Here is a 16,640-nt window from a genome sequence, read left to right as displayed (position 1 = left end):
TACTAAGACCACGCGTGCTGAAAGTATTGTCTGCTACGTACATGATTATATGACATGTTCTTGTTACAACCACACCTGTTCGGTTGTCCCAGGTAGTTTAATACAACAAATATACATCTTTTAACTGAGAAAATATACATCTTCGTACAAAAAATATACACCCGTAAGGACATAGCTTAGTGAACAGGTATTGAAATTTTAACAACTAACCAAAATTTAAACTCTAAAGGTTTTTTTTATACCCTCTGTAAATGGAACAATAGTTCAGTTAAACAGCGAGATCCATTGGATAAATTGTTTAAATACTTCATTTAACTCACTTCATATGTTGCAAATTCAAGAAGTAACCAAGGCAAAAAGAAAGAAGTAATAAATACATGTTTGTGAAATGTCTGCATGACTTTATCCTGGATTTGATTTGATGGATGGATTGTGTTGTAAATAGAAGATGAAGAAAGCCAGTGAAAGCTTCAAGCGGAGTCAAAGAAATTTTAAACTATAAGTATTACATTATATTATCACTTTAATATCAAACATCGTCACATTAAAATTGGTTGTGGCTGTGGTTTAGAATGCTTCATGCAAGCACTAGTTATATAATGTGTTATTTTAAATCTAGTAATTGTAGAATTCACACTCGCAAAGATTGTGTTGTCATTTCGATCTTCTGGTTTTTTTACAGTTGACCAATATTTATGCATCACTTCGATCGACTTTGAAAGACGATGCATCTTTGTAAGTTCTGCTGCATATGTTTTTATCAAGCTTGTAAAGAAGTTATAATTGTGATGTGGTATATTTAAATATTTTAAGCATGTTGTTGCACTTAAATATGGTATACAATAAATCATAAGCAATAGTCGTATGTGAATTTTTTGATTGGTCTATTCTACTGCCCACAGTGCAATCCTTGTAAACTGTATGCTGAAGATTGTGTTACAGAACAGAATAGACTACACAGAATGTATTCTAGATAAAGTGTTTAGTATGACAGATTTCTTATTTTATTCAATTTAGGGTCTCACTGAGCTGTGTATTTTGCCATTACAAAGCAACCTTACACGATTAAAACTCAACTGCAAGCAAATTCATATCCTTTTTTGAAATTTGTTTAATATTAGAGTTCATTGTAGCTCAATTAAATAGCTTAATTGAATGGGTACTTAGTTGTATATGTCAAAAATCATTCACATTATTTGTTATCATGCGAAACTTTGAACAAATGAAGCTCCATATTTAAAAAATCACTGTACAAAGTTTTGGATTTTCTATCTAGATAGAAGTTTAGAAATCAATCCTGACTTTGGATTGAATGAATTTACATATGATGCCAAACGTAAATACTACACATGTGACTATCAAAGTGTGCTCTTTCATGCCAAACAAACAGCATTTTAAAGAGTTAATATTTCATCTCTATTGTATTAAAAAACAGCAGAAATTTCAGGGTTTAGCATAGTGATTATAGAAATTTAACTATTTTTCCACTCTTGCTTAAAATTTCAGACTTGATTTTTGAAATAATATATGTGTGGTGTCTTTTTTTTATTTTTGCTATTAATTTGTCACTGGACTTGGAAATAATTGTCCAAAACCATTTCATCAACCCAAAAAAGTTTACATTTTTCCGTATGTTGCATGTATTGCAGATGTTTTTGAAGTCCAATGGGAAATAGTTGTTTGTTTGTGCATTTGTTGTACCTTAATGATTGTTAAGAATAACAAGAATTTGTGTTCAAGATGTTAAAGATTGTAATGTTTGGTTTGATGCTGGATTCCAGTACAATGATGTAGAGGAAAATTTTGTGCTGAAAGTAAAAAGCAAGTAGTTCATCTATAGTGAACAAACTAAGCAGAAGTTTATGATATTCCACTTTTTGATTAAAACAATTTTCCATGTATAAGACTCAAACTTTCTGATGAAGAGAACAGCATAGACTGTTATATAAATGTAAATAGTTTTGCAGAGACTTTTTTAAGGATTTGCGAGGCTTACCCATTGCCAAGGTCTAATACATACCCTTTGGATGTCCAATTTTTAAATTTTAGTTGAAAAAAACCTCAATTGGGATTGATTTTGGTTCTTTTGATGAATATAACTAGTTCCCTGCCCCCCCCCTCCCTCCCTCTCACATCCCAATTATGAATCTTACGCTGTCCTTGGTTTTAATTTAGGCATTTATCAAATCTCTCTCCCTTTTTGTTTAGGAGAAACCTTGAGCATTTTGCCTCCTCTCTTCAGAATTCTATTTCTGCCATTGACCCTGAGAATGGTGGAGGTGAACTCACCATCAAGTTACCAAAAGAATGTTTGAAATTTGTGTCTGAGCGAAAAACATTTCGATTGAGTGTTGAGTTTTCTTTGGAACATCCGAAAGGCGGAGTTCAATTTGTTCTTCCTCGATGTGAAGGAAAGATTGACATGGTTCGTTTTTTAAACGATGGTTCGTGTTTTAAACGATGATTCGTGTTTTAAGCGATGGTTCGTGTTTTGAACGATGATTCGTGTTTTAAACGATGATTCGTGTTTTAAACGATGATTCGTGTTTTGAACGATGATTCGTGTGTTAGAATATGAAATTTACTCGCAGTTTTAATGAATTTATGAAAAGTTTTGTGCAATTTAATATTTACCACATGATACGAATGTAGGACAAAAAATTTCTCTGCTATTTTGTTTTTAAGAATTTGCGGCTTTTTTACGGTTTGCACTTCGTAAGAGTTTCTCGTTAATTTTACAAATTGAAGAGAGCTTCATGTATCCACATTCCCGTTTATCCATATTCTCCCCTCCCTCCCACCAACTGTGCACCTCCTCCCTCCCCACCAACTGTGCACCTCCTCTCGTACCCCTATTCTTTTTTCATTCTGCAAACTGTGTCCACCACTTGCATCCACAAGTTCCTCAAAATTAAAGTTACAAAGAGTAAAAAATAGATGTTTGATTTTGTAGAAAAATTAAAGGTTTTTATTATATTTTAGCACCATGATATTGTACATATATTTTGGGGAGGTGTCAATAAACTGTTTCAAACGCAAGGATACTGCTTATTTTTAAATTTTTTTTTGTTAGAACTCTGCACATGTCTTCTCTTTCAATCATGGAAACACCTCAAGGTAAAGATATTTTGATTACTAATGTTGAAAATTTATGATAGAATAGTAATATGCACAATTCTAAATGCTTGCACGGATATGCTTAATTTTAACACTAAACGAAGCGGGCGCGGATTTCCTGGGGTTGTGCACCCCCCCCCCAAAAAAAAAATTTCTGAAATTGTATTACGTACTGTAGACTATTAATATAACAAAGAATCATAGGCCAGAATACTGGGGCCAATTGCACAAAGCCCGGATAGCGTTATCCATTAGATAGCGAAAATTTTCAAACTTTAAAGAAGGTGTTTATCTTTTTCTTACGACAAAGAAATTTTGTAATCCTCGAAACAATATATTATTTCAGTGATTGCACAGTTCAAATCGTACATTTTTTTCTTATAAGAGATTTTATGAACGTTCAGAAAAATTTCCTATTCAGTGGATAACGCTATCCAGGCTTTGTGCAACCGACCCCTGAGAAAAAAGTGAAACTTATCACTTCAAAGGCAGTTACGTATTTTATACTATCACCATTTGCAATGGAGTTACTACCATGCGCGTTTTCATTGAAACAAATTGCTGAATCGAAATAAATCGCTTAATGCGAATATATATGATTTATAATTTACTTAACTTTATGAAAAGTTCTTACAAATCTAATAACACTTTCTTTTGGCATGATTAACTCATATATAAACCTATAAATCTACAATATATCGAGGCCCTGGCAACTTAAGCAACGTGTTAAATAAGTATTTCAGCATTTTACACTGTCGTGTTAAATAAATATCGCCATAAAACGGAACAATCCAGCAGATCTTTGCTCGTTGGTTTTTCTAAGCAAGTGTATTTTTGTGTTTTTATCTTCAGGCTATGGTTTCCTTGCATCGACTCTTTTTCGGAGGTATGTACTTGGAAGATCGATATCACAGTGGATCGAGACTTAGTGGCAGTGTCGTCTGGTGAATTGATTGAGCAGGTATTTTATCAAAAAAATATTTTAAGTTTGTTTCAAGATAATATTATGTCTTTCAACTGTTCTATATCATTTATATCTCGTAGATTAGTTTGCTTGCATGTAATTTTTCATGGGAATTATCCTGGGCCTGAGAGTACGTTTTTGGGGACATCGTGTACTTCAAGTAATCTCTATACAATTAAAAAGATCGGCGTTTTGCTCATTATTCTTATCAATTACGACGAAATTGAATTAAGCCAAAACGAAGCGAAACGCTCATTATTTTATTCTTTAGGTAAAACATAATATACATCATCGTTGATTTGATGAACTGTTTGTTCTTTTAGGTTTACACAGCTAATGAACGATTTAAAATGTACTCTTACGTATTGGACGTACCTACAGCGGCTTCAAATATCGCCTTTGCAGTAGGGTATGTTACAAATTTACAAACAGACCGAGTAGCCTGTACACTTGTGAAATGACTGCAATTCATTTTAGACCTTTTGAAGTACACGTTGATCCAGTAATGCCCGAGGTCGCTCATTTCTGTTTGCCTGGTTTGTTACCGCTGTTGAAGCAGACAACTGGCTCACTGCACGAGGTAAATGTCACCAACGCTGATTGAAAATGTGGTTGTTCGGACAAAACGTTTGTCTGGCCTATTTAACTATGCTTACCCAAATCTAAATAATATGTCAATTATTCTTAGCTGAAAGAAGGAACACATGTCTGTTTTGTGCTTGATTTGTAATTGTAAAATATCTTAAAAGACAAATTCATCTAACTAACGATTTACAACCTGTTGTTTCCATTGCAATTCATTTAACATCATACAGTATGCGGTTTTGATCAGTCTGATAACTTGAGGCTCAGCACAAATGACTAAGACTAAGTTTTATTCTACATGTAATATATTTCTTTAGGTGCTTGAATTTTACGAAGAGTCGATGAGTTGCCAATTTCCTTATCCTTCTTACAAGCAAGTGTTCGTGGATCATTCCTTTGAAGAAACTTCTTCATATGCTACCTTGGCCATATGCAGGTGAGCTATTTCCTCAGCAGTAGTGTCAATTTAATGAAATCCATCTCCACTTTAATTCATAAAAAAAGATGCCGAGGAACAGGAACTTTGATCATATTATTTGAACTTTCATAAACTACGCTTGAATGTTTTTCTTATACGAATAATTGTTGTGGACACTCTAGACGAAAATTCATCATTTTAAGCATATACCTTGATAATGTGTTATGCGGATTGTATTGGGAACTAAAAGAGATTGTCTAAAGATTTGTAGCTACTTTTTCTTTAGCATGTGAAGAAGTTCAGAGTGTGAGGTCAATAATATTTTCTTAAATTGTACTTTGTTTATACGAACCTATCGTGAATTCCTGAGGATAAATATTTTTGCTGGCCAATGCTAGACAATTTCACTTTATCAGAGTCAAAAATTACAATAGAGTACAGCACAAATTTCGGATATTTTAAACCAATTTACGTAATTTTCAATATTTCGCCTTGAACAATTATGACTCTGTTCTCTTACATCCCTTCGTTGTTGTCTATTTGTATGTTATCTTAATTTTCTCTTTTTTTATTCAGTACAAATCTTCTTCATTCAAGTCGTGTCATTGACCAAGCCTTTTACACAAGAAAAATACTAGCTCGTGCTTTAGCGCGACAGTTTTTTGGTTGTTATCTATCTCTCAACACATGGTAGGTGTTTGTTGGAAATGTACATGGTAAGCGCGAAAATCTAACGTACTTACGTAGGTTGTGTATTTTGGACTGATGGCTTTCTTTTCCCTAAGAATTTTCTCATTAAAAATATCTGTAACTACGTATGCATTGTAATCTTTAATATTCACTTCAGTCTTCAGTTCCTCATCGCTGGTAAAATGACGTTTTTACTTTAGGTCGGATTCATGGCTTCAAGGTGGAATAACATATTATCTTTATGGCCTTTACATGAAGAAAGCGTTTGGAAATAATGAATATAGAAGCTGGATTCGTGAGGTCAACATTTGCAAACAATAGAGCACATGAATTAACTTGGATAATTACGTGGGAACTGCTTAAATATTTTTGTAACAAATTTGACACTGTCAATGATGCTCTGATTTGGTAGAAATCATGCATAGTCCAGTGCGAATAGGCTTTTTAAATTGTTTGTTCTTGACTGGTAATGAGTAATGATTACATTTCAGGAGATGGAAAAAGTATGCAAGTATGAGATTGAAGGTCCTGGCTTGTTGCCTCTCAATAATAAGTCTTTCGTATCTAATAATGATGTCAGCTCAGACACTGATTCTGACACCATGGCAACAAGTGGTCAACCGAGCTATCTACATATGCATCCGCACCTGACGTCATGTAAGCAGATTGAAGCGATGTATAGTAAAGCTCATCTGGTGATGAGATTAATTGAAATGAGGATTGGATTGGAACCGCTGCTTCAGGTTAACACTAGTCTCTTTGTTCAAACAAGAAATTGGAAAAGGGGAAGTTGTGGAATGTTTGATGTTATTATGAAATTGGGAAATGGGAAGTTGTGGGATGTTTGATGTTATTATGAAATTGGGAAAGGGGAAGTTGTGGGATGTTTGATGTTATTATGAAATTGGGAAAGGGGAAGTAGTGGGATGTTTGATGTTATTATGAAATTGGGGAAGGGGAAGTTGTGGGATGTTTGATGTTATTATGACTTACAACACACATAGTTTTCTTTAGCTCTTAAAATTTCTTTCAAAAAAGAACAATCTTTCGACTTACCTTATTTATTTTAATCCTTGATAAAACTCAGGTATGGATTTACTGTGCGATGTGCATCTTTCCCAGCCTTGGATAGAGTGCCAAAGAGGGGCAAATGTCCATACAAAAATATTTATATGTAAAGCAATTAATTAAAAACAATTTCATAGTTATTTTCAACGGAGTACATAGCTTCAACCAAAATTTACTCTTAACTAGAGCACCCTTTTTACAATCCATTTCTCACTAGAATTTATGAATGGCGTGTATTCGTGTGTGTATCTCACAGTTCACTAGTTACCTCAGTTTACTATCCTTATCTGTAGGCGTGTATTCATGTGTGTATCTCACAGTTCACTAGTTACCTCAGTTTACTATCTTTATCTGTAGGTGTGTATTCATGTGTGTATCTCACAGTTCACTAGTTACCTCAGTTTACTATCTTTATCTGTAGTTGTTTATTCATGTGTGTATCTCACAGTTCACTAGTTAACTCAGTTTACTATCTTTATCTATAGTTGTTTATTCATGTGTGTATCTCACAGTTCACTAGTTAACTCAGTTTACTATCGTTATCTATAGTTGTTTATTCATGTGTGTATCTCACAGTTCACTAGTTAACTCAGTTTACTATCTTTATCTATAGTTGTTTATTCATGTGTGTATCTCACAGTTCACTAGTTACCTCAGTTTACTATCTTTATCTGTAGGTGTTTAACAAACTGCTGTCTCTTGCAAAATCTGCTGTGAAATCTAAAGATATCAATCTATGGAAAAATATGTTATTATCAACTAACGGAGTACGTTTATATCATTTTCGTTTATTTTTTTTATAACATGGGTCCATTATCATAGACCAATTCATGTGTACGTATTTACTGTAACAAGTCAAAATTTACAGATAACCAGCAGTTCAAATATTCAACGTTACTTATGACAACCTTTTGATGGCTATTTAAGAAAGAAGACGAACATTGTGCCACGCTCGGTTATTTTAAGCGTAAATAAAATTTATATTAGTAATTATTTAAGTGCAATTTAAATTATAACTAAAGTAGCTGCATATATTAAAGTGCCCTTTTCGGCTGTTTAAAATTGGCAAAAAATGCTCCTTTTAACGGACCTTGTCCGTCGTTTAAAAAGTCTGGAACGACTTAATTTTGTGACGTCATGCAAGGGATTCCTAAAATACAAAATATGTATAGTAACTACCTTCAATGACCCAGAGTTTATTCATCGACGGACAAGGTCTATTGAAAAGCAAATTTAAATCGCAATAACAAAAAGACGATTTGACCAAATTAAAAACAAATTTCACCCATGCCTTAGACTTTACTCCAAGTTTTGATATCGCAAATAAATGTTTTTGCTTATAGAGGCACTTTAATTATGAAGTTGAATGTTTCTGTGTGAAATAATTTACGTTTTATGAATGTTTTGTTTTTACAGTTATTTACTTTTACACATTTCGTTGTTTTTAATAGCATAATATTTTTGGAACAATAATTTTCGTGTAGCTCTTTGAGCCAGATTGTTGTTTTTTCTTACCTTTAGTTTCTTCGTTCTATATCTATTGTTTCTGGAAAAGATCTGAACGTTTTCGTCGATCAATGGATGTATCTTTTTAGCAATATGAAGCAGTTGACTCATTAATACGCCAATGGCGTCATTAGATTTACCTTATAACATATAATAAGGATTTGTCCAGTTTCCCCCACGTGATATAGAAAAGCATAACCTGGATTATGTGCAGAGTCGTCTTGAGAATTAACTGCGATACAAAACCAACAGTTTACAGATATAGGCCAATCTGGATAAGTATGTATGGGGAGGAGGCAAATTGTGTTCACTCGTATTGTAGAAAGGTTCGTTTAAACGTTCATGTGCTATTAAATAGAACTATAGACTTATGAGGAAGCAATAAATTCAATTATAAGATAAGGTGACTGAAAATAATTGGGCTAAAATCATTAAATGTTTTTTCAGAAACACTAAACCAAGTAAACGTAGCGAAAATTGGAGCATTTATACCTTAATCATTTCAACTTTAGATATAGATCTGGTGTCGTCTCATTTTCTGGTCATTTTGTATTCAACCGTAAAAGAAACATTGTCGAATTAGATTTAATGCAACATATGAAAAAGGGTTGTTTCAAATACATGGTACTGTTGACTTATAAGTTAATTGATGGGCTTTTTCCATGTAAATATTGCCCCGTTCATAAGTTGTTCTGATTAATTTAGTTATTGTGTGTTTTCAGTGAATTTTAGAAGAAACTAAAATATAAATTTTTATCTCACGTTTGTGGAAAAAATATCCATTTTAATATCGTGCTGTTTATTTTAATGCTTCTTTCGATTCATTGTAAAAGTTATTTCATTCTCAACTGCTCTTCAGTCGCTCTTACCAACAATTTCTCATTTATAGTTATCTTTCTTGTATTTCGTTAGGGTCCACTGACTGTATGTATTCAGGAACTGGATGGATCATTTAAACACACCGTTCAAATCGAGGATATTACGAGTCATCACGAACTGCAATGTCACTCAAAGAGTCGAAGGTTGAAAAATTCTATGATTTTTTGTCATTGTTGACATTTATATTTAAATAATTATCGTCAAATGTTGCGCCATCTGGGCAAATGTTTTCGATGTTATTGATTCTTTCTGATCTGAAATTGATTTCATTTCAGAAACAAGCGAAAGAAGATTCCACTAATGACTGGTGAAGAAGTAGATATTGATCTCGATAAAATGGAGTATGTCTATTATTTTCATTTCTTCCCTTTTTGTGATCATGCTTTCTTAAACGGATTAAACGAACGAGGTTTTGATGGATGAATTTCTTCAACGCTTTGACCCTAGTAAAAAGGTTGTTAATACCTTTGACCTATGAAGTATTTAACACATTTCTAATCTTACAATTGATATTCAACCTTAGCTTGAAATATGCAACTGCACTATAAAATGTGCAACTGCACTATAAAATGTGTAAATGGACGATAAAAATGTGTAAATGGATGGTAAAACCTATAACATGATTAGGAGAAAAACAGCGAAAGCTAGAGTAGCTTCTTTAAAAAATCGTGACTGGAGATTCGTCGGTTGGAAATCTCAATATATGTAAATATAACAGATCAATATAAAATTTTATAAAAGGTCATTGCAAAGATTTGTCGTTAAAGGTTTTTTGTTGATGACGTCTCTTTTTTTACAGCTCGGATTCTCCTGTCCTTTGGATCCGTATTGATCCAGAAGTGAATCTAATACGAAAAGTATCATTTAAACAATCTGACTTCATGTGGCATTTTCAGCTGAGGCATGAGCGTGACGTCATTGCCCAGGCTGAGGTAAATAGCTTCGTCCTTTTCTCAGGATAGGTGTTGAGATTGTAGAAACTCTTTGCATTCTTTCTCTGTCTTCCATGATACTGACCACAAAATGAGATCCTGACGAAATTTTTCTTTTATTTGTAAGGCTCTGGAAAACTTGATAAATTTCCCTACACGTCAAACTATGCAAGCATTTTTAGACGTGGCAAAACAGAAAGAATGTTTTTATCGAATCCGTGTGGATGCCATTGAAAAATTGGCTAAGGTAATCAACGATGCCTTGCACAAAGTGGATAATAGTGAAATTTTACCATATGAATGTGGAGTTCACACACCCCAACATACCCATACGAACCTCGCACACCCACGCACCCCAGTTGTACATTATTTGTCCACAGTAAGGTGCCCTTCTTTATTAATGAAAAATGACCTGAAAATCAAAACATAACCAGTTTTAATTTTCATTTGTTATATATTTTTCAGCTAAAAGGTGACGCTGGAGAAACGTGGAATGTTCATCAATCGCTCGTCACTATATTTCAGATGTTTTTTGGATCCGCTACCTGCCCGGAAATCGTTCGATACAACGATTTTTCCAATTTCATTGACTATTTTGTGCAAAAGGCAAGTGCTGAAACTCATCATTTTTATTTTATGAAAATAATTTTGAATGAATGAATGAATGAAAATTTTTATTTTGACACGCTGTCCTTGTCAATTGGGGTTGATTTCCACGAGGGGCGTGCTTTTGTTCAAAAACAATTACAAAATTTACTAAGAAACAAAATATAGAAGAGAAAGATAAGTTTAAATATTTGCAGAGTTTAGTTTATTCCATCAGTTACATGTTAAACTAAATCATAAAATGCAAGCAGCAATTTTCTTTTGAAAAAGTGACACGCTTTTGCTATTTCTGATTTCTGCTGGAATTGAAATCCAAACAGAAGCCCCATCATACGCAAAGCTTTTCTTCAAAGGAGTTGTTTTGTGATAATGTATATTTTAGGCTATAGTCTCATCGATTGGTTTTTGCCGAGATCAACACTCACAGTGCCCCAAAGCTGTTCGAGCATTTCTCCTTAATTTATTGAAATATAACGATAACAGATTGAATCGGGTAATTTTGATTTCAACCTTTCAATTTACTACTTTTTGTCCACCATGACAATCACCAAACTGGAAGCAACTGAGACATACACGGACACGAATGGATTACAGTATTCAAGTTATAAAGTTGAAACATATAAAGACACTACGGGATTAGAGTATACGTGGATTACTTTAGACTGTTCATGTTATAAAGTTGAAACTTACACAAGGACACCACGTGGATTCCTTTAGATGCGAGGATGTTCATAATAACTATATTTTTTTCAATAGTATTCTGATAGTTATTACGTCAGCTCTATCGTGAATGGTTTGATCAATAGCATTACTCCAACTGTGCCGATTGTTAACACAAGCGGGTAAATTCAAAGTTCTTTGTTCTTTTTTCTTGTCATCTGATTAATCATTTTTACATAATAAATTATCATAATTTATTAAATGGTTTTCATCTTTCAGGGAAGGAACTCCTACATTGAAACTGTCAGAGGAGTGCAGGGTTAACAACTGAAGAATTAATTTTTTACAATATAATCGTTATTCAGTTACAGAGATTATTCATGTTTTATTGGTTTGTTTAACAAGCCATTTTGAACTAGTCGTCCGTTAGAAGAACATTAGGTTTGACATGCATGATATCTCTGTCCGTGCGGACTTTTTTAACCGATCTATATCATTTCAATTATGCATTGACATTTGTTAAACAGAATGTTGTATTGTTGTTCAACTATTATATTATATTTCAGCTTGTGCTTTCGGAAATAACGAAGTACCTCAATTTAGAAAAACTTCTTCCATCCTACAAATATGTCGTCACTAGCAGGTTTACATTTTTATATATGGTTTGTCAAAAATTGACGTTTTTCTAATGTACATCAATCTTTATTGGGGGGGGGTTAAGTGTGTGGGTGGTATAATATTAAATGTCGAGGCTTGATATACTCTAACCTTTACTGGAGGGCGGGAAGGATGAGAGAAGGCTAGTGTAATATTGTGAATGTTAAGGCTTAATATACTCTAGTCTTCATGGACTGAGAGGAAGGTGGTCCCAGCTCTACTCCAGTTTTTACGAGAGCAGAGGATGGCCCTGATCTGTTCCAGTCCTTAGAGGAGAGAGGGGTGGCTTTGATATACTCTAGTCTTTGTGGGAGGGTAGGGTTGTCCTGATCTACTCCAGTTGTTACCTGAGAAAGGGGGTGGTAATATATGTTGAATCTTAGTCCTGATGTAGCTACTCTACTGGAGGGGTGATTTAATGTTGAGTTTAAATATATTTTAGGCTATTGTCTTGATGCCTTCAAACATTACATCAATGACTGCAGTGTATTATTTATATTTTAAACTTATATTGGTTCTTTTACATACTTTATTTCAAATATGTTAGCAATTTTGAATCGAATCCTTATATTTTTAGTTGTCTGAAAGGTCTGCGATTTCTACAGATCAACGCTCATATTCCTTCAGATCCTGATGTTTTTCAATATTATTCAAAGTATGCAAACATCCACGTTATTAATTGTTTTCGTCACATTTGACGTCATTTAATCACTTTCAATTTACTACAAATAAAATAGTACCAATATGCAATTTTTCTTGTAGTTCTTGAAATTAAGTACTATTGATTAAACACGTTAAAAATGTTTTCATTCTCTCCTTTCATGAACTTTAAGAGCTATTCAGAAAATTAAATTGAAATTATTTTCACTTTTTGTGTTTATAGATACGGTCATTTTGAGGATGTTCGTCTAACGGCGATTGAATGTTTAGCTGATATAATCCAAGGTCAAATAGTTCTTCACATGCATGCATTCTGCTTATCCAAGTAAATACTGCAGAGAGACAATTGTATCGAATGATTTGTCAATTTTCACACTTTCCAACGAATGATGATTTTTTTGGATTATCATTCCGTTGATTATTTGGCTGAATGATCAATGACCTGCAGAGGATCATTGAAACCCAAATCTGTTTTAGTAATATCATTTAATCTTGTTATGTTTGTAGCTGACAGTAATGAAGATGTTTTAGGATACTTATTGAACCTGGCAGAAATTGATCCTTCTTCTTTCATAAGGTACACCTATCTTGGATTGTGGCCAGTTTAATGAGTTGCTGTATCATTTCGGTTTATAAATAATATTTGTCATTTGCTATAGTTTTGTTGTTTGTTTTATATACTCGGGAACTCTTTCCGTACTACTTTTTCTCTGGGATCCTGTTTTGTAAAGTGATTCCTTTTCTCTAAAATTTAGACACTTTATTATACAAAAGTTGACGGAGAATCCTCCATTTACCAAAAAGTCAAATTCAAGACTGGATACCTTGTATTTGGTCAACAAACTTTGGACTGCTGCCAGGTTTTCCATTTTTTCTTACTTGAATGTAGACTTTCTCCAACTGTGTTTGATTTTAAAGCGAACTTTTAGCGTTTTGTAGCCAAATTCTAACCTTTCATTAATCGAGGGCGAGATATTTACGTCTTTGCTGTTTTGCATGGACTGGCTTTCACTTCTCTTGTTTTCGTCAATAAAAATAAATCCTTTGAAATTGTCGTTTGAACAATAAAACTCACTTTCCCAGTGATTTTCTTTCGACTCACATTCGCACATGGTTTTTTGTTTCGTTATTTTTTTTGCGTTTGGCTGTTTGCTCACGTAGTTTTTTCTACATCCTTTGTAAAACTACGTGTTTAAAACCGCCGGCGAAAATTTCTTTGAGCCAATCAATGCGCGCCATTTTCCCTGAAAGGACGTTTGCCATATAATAATGATTCTTAATCACCAGTTTCACTTGACTTTATCTAAAGAAGCACCGCATACTTCACTTGTTTTAAATCCCCTCGTGACTGTTTTCTTATAGACAAAACATTCGCTCTATATTTTTATTTTTAGCAAAAGTTCTTTCGACACTCGTTTAAGATGTGATTACATGGATTTGTACAATACTCTTTGGGGGAGAGTTTCTCCTGGTTGTGTTCCAGCGCAAGGAGTAAGTGCTAAGTGTCAACGTCCTTTAATGTGGCATATTTTAGGGATTTATAATGACAACCATTGCGAGAATTGTAACCATGTAAAATATGTGAATTGCGAGAGTCATAACAACACAGCGAAGAAAAGAACGCAAAGGTCTTGCAGTAAATCCAGAAACTATTTCCTCTTTTTGTAAACAATTAACTATAGTGCCAGGAGTTGTTTTTTAAAGTCAGAGAACGCTGTGAGCTGTTATTTTAAGTATTATTTTGTTAATGATGCTCTGCATGGAACGTCTAACTCAGACTTCCGTTTTGTTTTCTTTTATAGATGGGTGTTCTTATTGATTTGAAAGAAAAACGTATTACAAACTTTTCCTCATTAAATACTCCAAGTGGCAGCAAGATTTTTGAGGTTAGCTTACGATACTTTGTTTGAAATTTATTTGTTTTAGTTTGGAGATATTCAGATATCAGAGAAAATGTACTTAAATGATTGATTTGATGAAAATCTCTCTTTCAGATTATTCACCTATAATTAGTATCAGCATTTGTGTCTGCTTTTTATAAAAAATTGACTTGGTTTCATTCGTTTGTCAAGGAAGGAGATGTGAAGTCCGAAGATAGAAGTAAATTGAACTCAGAGACAATCGTCAAGGACATTCAACCATTGAGAACAGGTTTGAAGATTCAGCATAATTCTTCTTACAGAAAGATTATCAAGTTTGCTGAGAGATTTCTCCTATAGTGTTACTGTAGTCCAAATATATTTAGCAAAATTCGTATTTTTAATCAACATTTGTTTCGTGTTTGCATGTGTTGGTTTTTTGCTAACAACAGCATTAATCAACTCTTATATTTATTCCTTTATTTATATTATCATTGTACGTATTGCGAGGAGTAAATAGCTCCTTTTCAGTATTCCAAAAAGATTTTTTTGAGTATATCATTTCCTTGAAATGTGACAGCCTTTCATTTAAATTAATCATTTACATTTTGTTGCGTGTTTTAGTGATTAGATTCGTTTGCCTCAAAAAGCTTCAATAAACATTCTGTTTTTTAGAAAGCGATATTAGTAGCGCAGTTTCCGTCGAACCACCTTCATCTGGAAATTCAAAGCTGAAATTAAAGATTAAGGTAATATTATGAATATGTTTAAAGTCATTCGTTGGTATTGTTTCAAGTTGCGATTTTGCGCATTATATTTCTTTGCGCAGTTTCTTTGTTAACTTGTGACTAAATATGTGACGATTTACTCCGAAATAGGTGCAAGTAGATCCAGTTGCATTATGCCAAGCTATGACAAGTGGATTGCGCATGCTTGAGTCAACTTAGCATGCTCAGATGATTTCTCTAATAGTTTGTGACCAAGCGAGCTACTTACTTAGAAATTGACACAAGTAGGTAGATGCAGTTTGTTGCTGCATAATTATAAAGTCGAACAGTTGGGCTACGTAACTGCGCGCGAAGAGATGCAGAGGATTATAATGACTTCATTAGTTGGTCGAGTAGACTGCAAGTTTTCAGTTATCTACTATTTGCATGTATGTCTTTTTCATTTAGGCATCTATGTGTTAGCTCAATGAGCGTTACTGTCTTAAAAGCAAAGTAGTCAATACACTACCATAGACATTACGCTTTGGACAAAAAGAAAATTGCTTACATGTAACAGCTGGTTAAAGCAACTACTTTGTTTTTCTCAATCATTACATTTGCAGTCTTTCTCTTTAGCTTGGCGAAGAGGATGAAAATTCTGGCATTAATCAAGGCATAACTGACAGAGACGGTGCCTGGAAGACCCACGCGGAAGGAGGAGATCATGAAAGAAAGAAACACAAGAAAAAAAAGAAGAAAAAGCATAAAGAGGATCATATAAACAATTAACTTCATTTTTTTATACTCATGCATCTTGTCGACGAGAAAGAATTGAAGTTACAAAAACCACTACAATCTTGACATAAGAAAATATTTTAAGTTCCTGTAATAAGATCTTTTGCATACTTAGAGGTCACTTTGAAAAACACAACACTTTGTAAAAATCCATAATTTAGCTAAGAAAACAGGATCGATCTTTTACGTCATAAAAACTTAAAATTCATTGGACTCTGTTTTTATCAGCTTTAGAACATTCTGCCTCGTCATCTAGCGATACTATGTTTTGAGCTCTACCAGAAATGTCGTTGCTGTACCTCCAATACTTTAGGAGATACGATCTGCACAGGATTTTTCATATACATGTCCTATTAAGTTCTTTATGAAATATATTGTTTTCTATAAATTATATTATGCATATATGAATTTGAGCTCCCCCTCCTTAATTATCTAATGTACAACCTCTTAGAAACTATCTCAATGTTCACAAACTGTTTTTAAATGCATGTTATCAAATACAAGGGAATTTCGTGAAATTCATGTGGTACAAATTTA

The 16,640-nt window shown here is 33.5% G+C and overlaps 2 protein-coding genes across 2 annotated transcripts; both read left to right on the top strand.

Annotated features, from left to right (window-relative positions):
• The first annotated feature begins 248 nt into the window (after positions 1-248).
• On the top strand, positions 249-2,299 carry LOC124441237 (transcription initiation factor TFIID subunit 2-like). Its single transcript, XM_046991678.1, has 5 exons — positions 249-498; positions 681-735; positions 1,018-1,090; positions 1,717-1,814; positions 2,209-2,299. The coding sequence occupies exons 1-5, from the start codon at positions 449-451 to the stop codon at positions 2,218-2,220; spliced, it is 288 nt and encodes a 95-aa protein (XP_046847634.1). The 5' UTR covers positions 249-448; the 3' UTR covers positions 2,221-2,299.
• LOC124441236 (transcription initiation factor TFIID subunit 2-like) lies at positions 2,209-16,621 on the top strand. The gene is made up of 30 exons (XM_046991677.1): positions 2,209-2,425; positions 3,074-3,117; positions 3,970-4,078; positions 4,405-4,490; positions 4,559-4,661; positions 4,984-5,102; positions 5,661-5,774; positions 5,975-6,074; positions 6,266-6,517; positions 7,520-7,609; positions 8,364-8,425; positions 8,861-8,972; positions 9,261-9,370; positions 9,503-9,568; positions 10,027-10,159; positions 10,287-10,406; positions 10,625-10,765; positions 11,148-11,258; positions 11,522-11,607; positions 11,705-11,744; positions 11,992-12,068; positions 12,660-12,737; positions 12,966-13,027; positions 13,250-13,319; positions 13,498-13,602; positions 14,137-14,233; positions 14,545-14,628; positions 14,815-14,893; positions 15,277-15,350; positions 15,945-16,621. Exons 1-30 carry the CDS (start codon positions 2,423-2,425, stop codon positions 16,095-16,097), a joined length of 2,880 nt encoding a protein of 959 aa, XP_046847633.1. The 5' UTR covers positions 2,209-2,422; the 3' UTR covers positions 16,098-16,621.
• Positions 16,622-16,640: the final 19 nt, after the last annotated feature.

Source organism: Xenia sp. Carnegie-2017, unplaced genomic scaffold (assembly GCF_021976095.1).
Source record: "Xenia sp. Carnegie-2017 unplaced genomic scaffold, XeniaSp_v1 HiC_scaffold_20, whole genome shotgun sequence".
NCBI classification, from domain to species: Eukaryota; Metazoa; Cnidaria; class Anthozoa; order Malacalcyonacea; family Xeniidae; genus Xenia; species Xenia sp. Carnegie-2017.
Note: the sequence above shows the minus strand (reverse complement) of the source record. Positions and strands in the feature narration are given on the sequence as shown.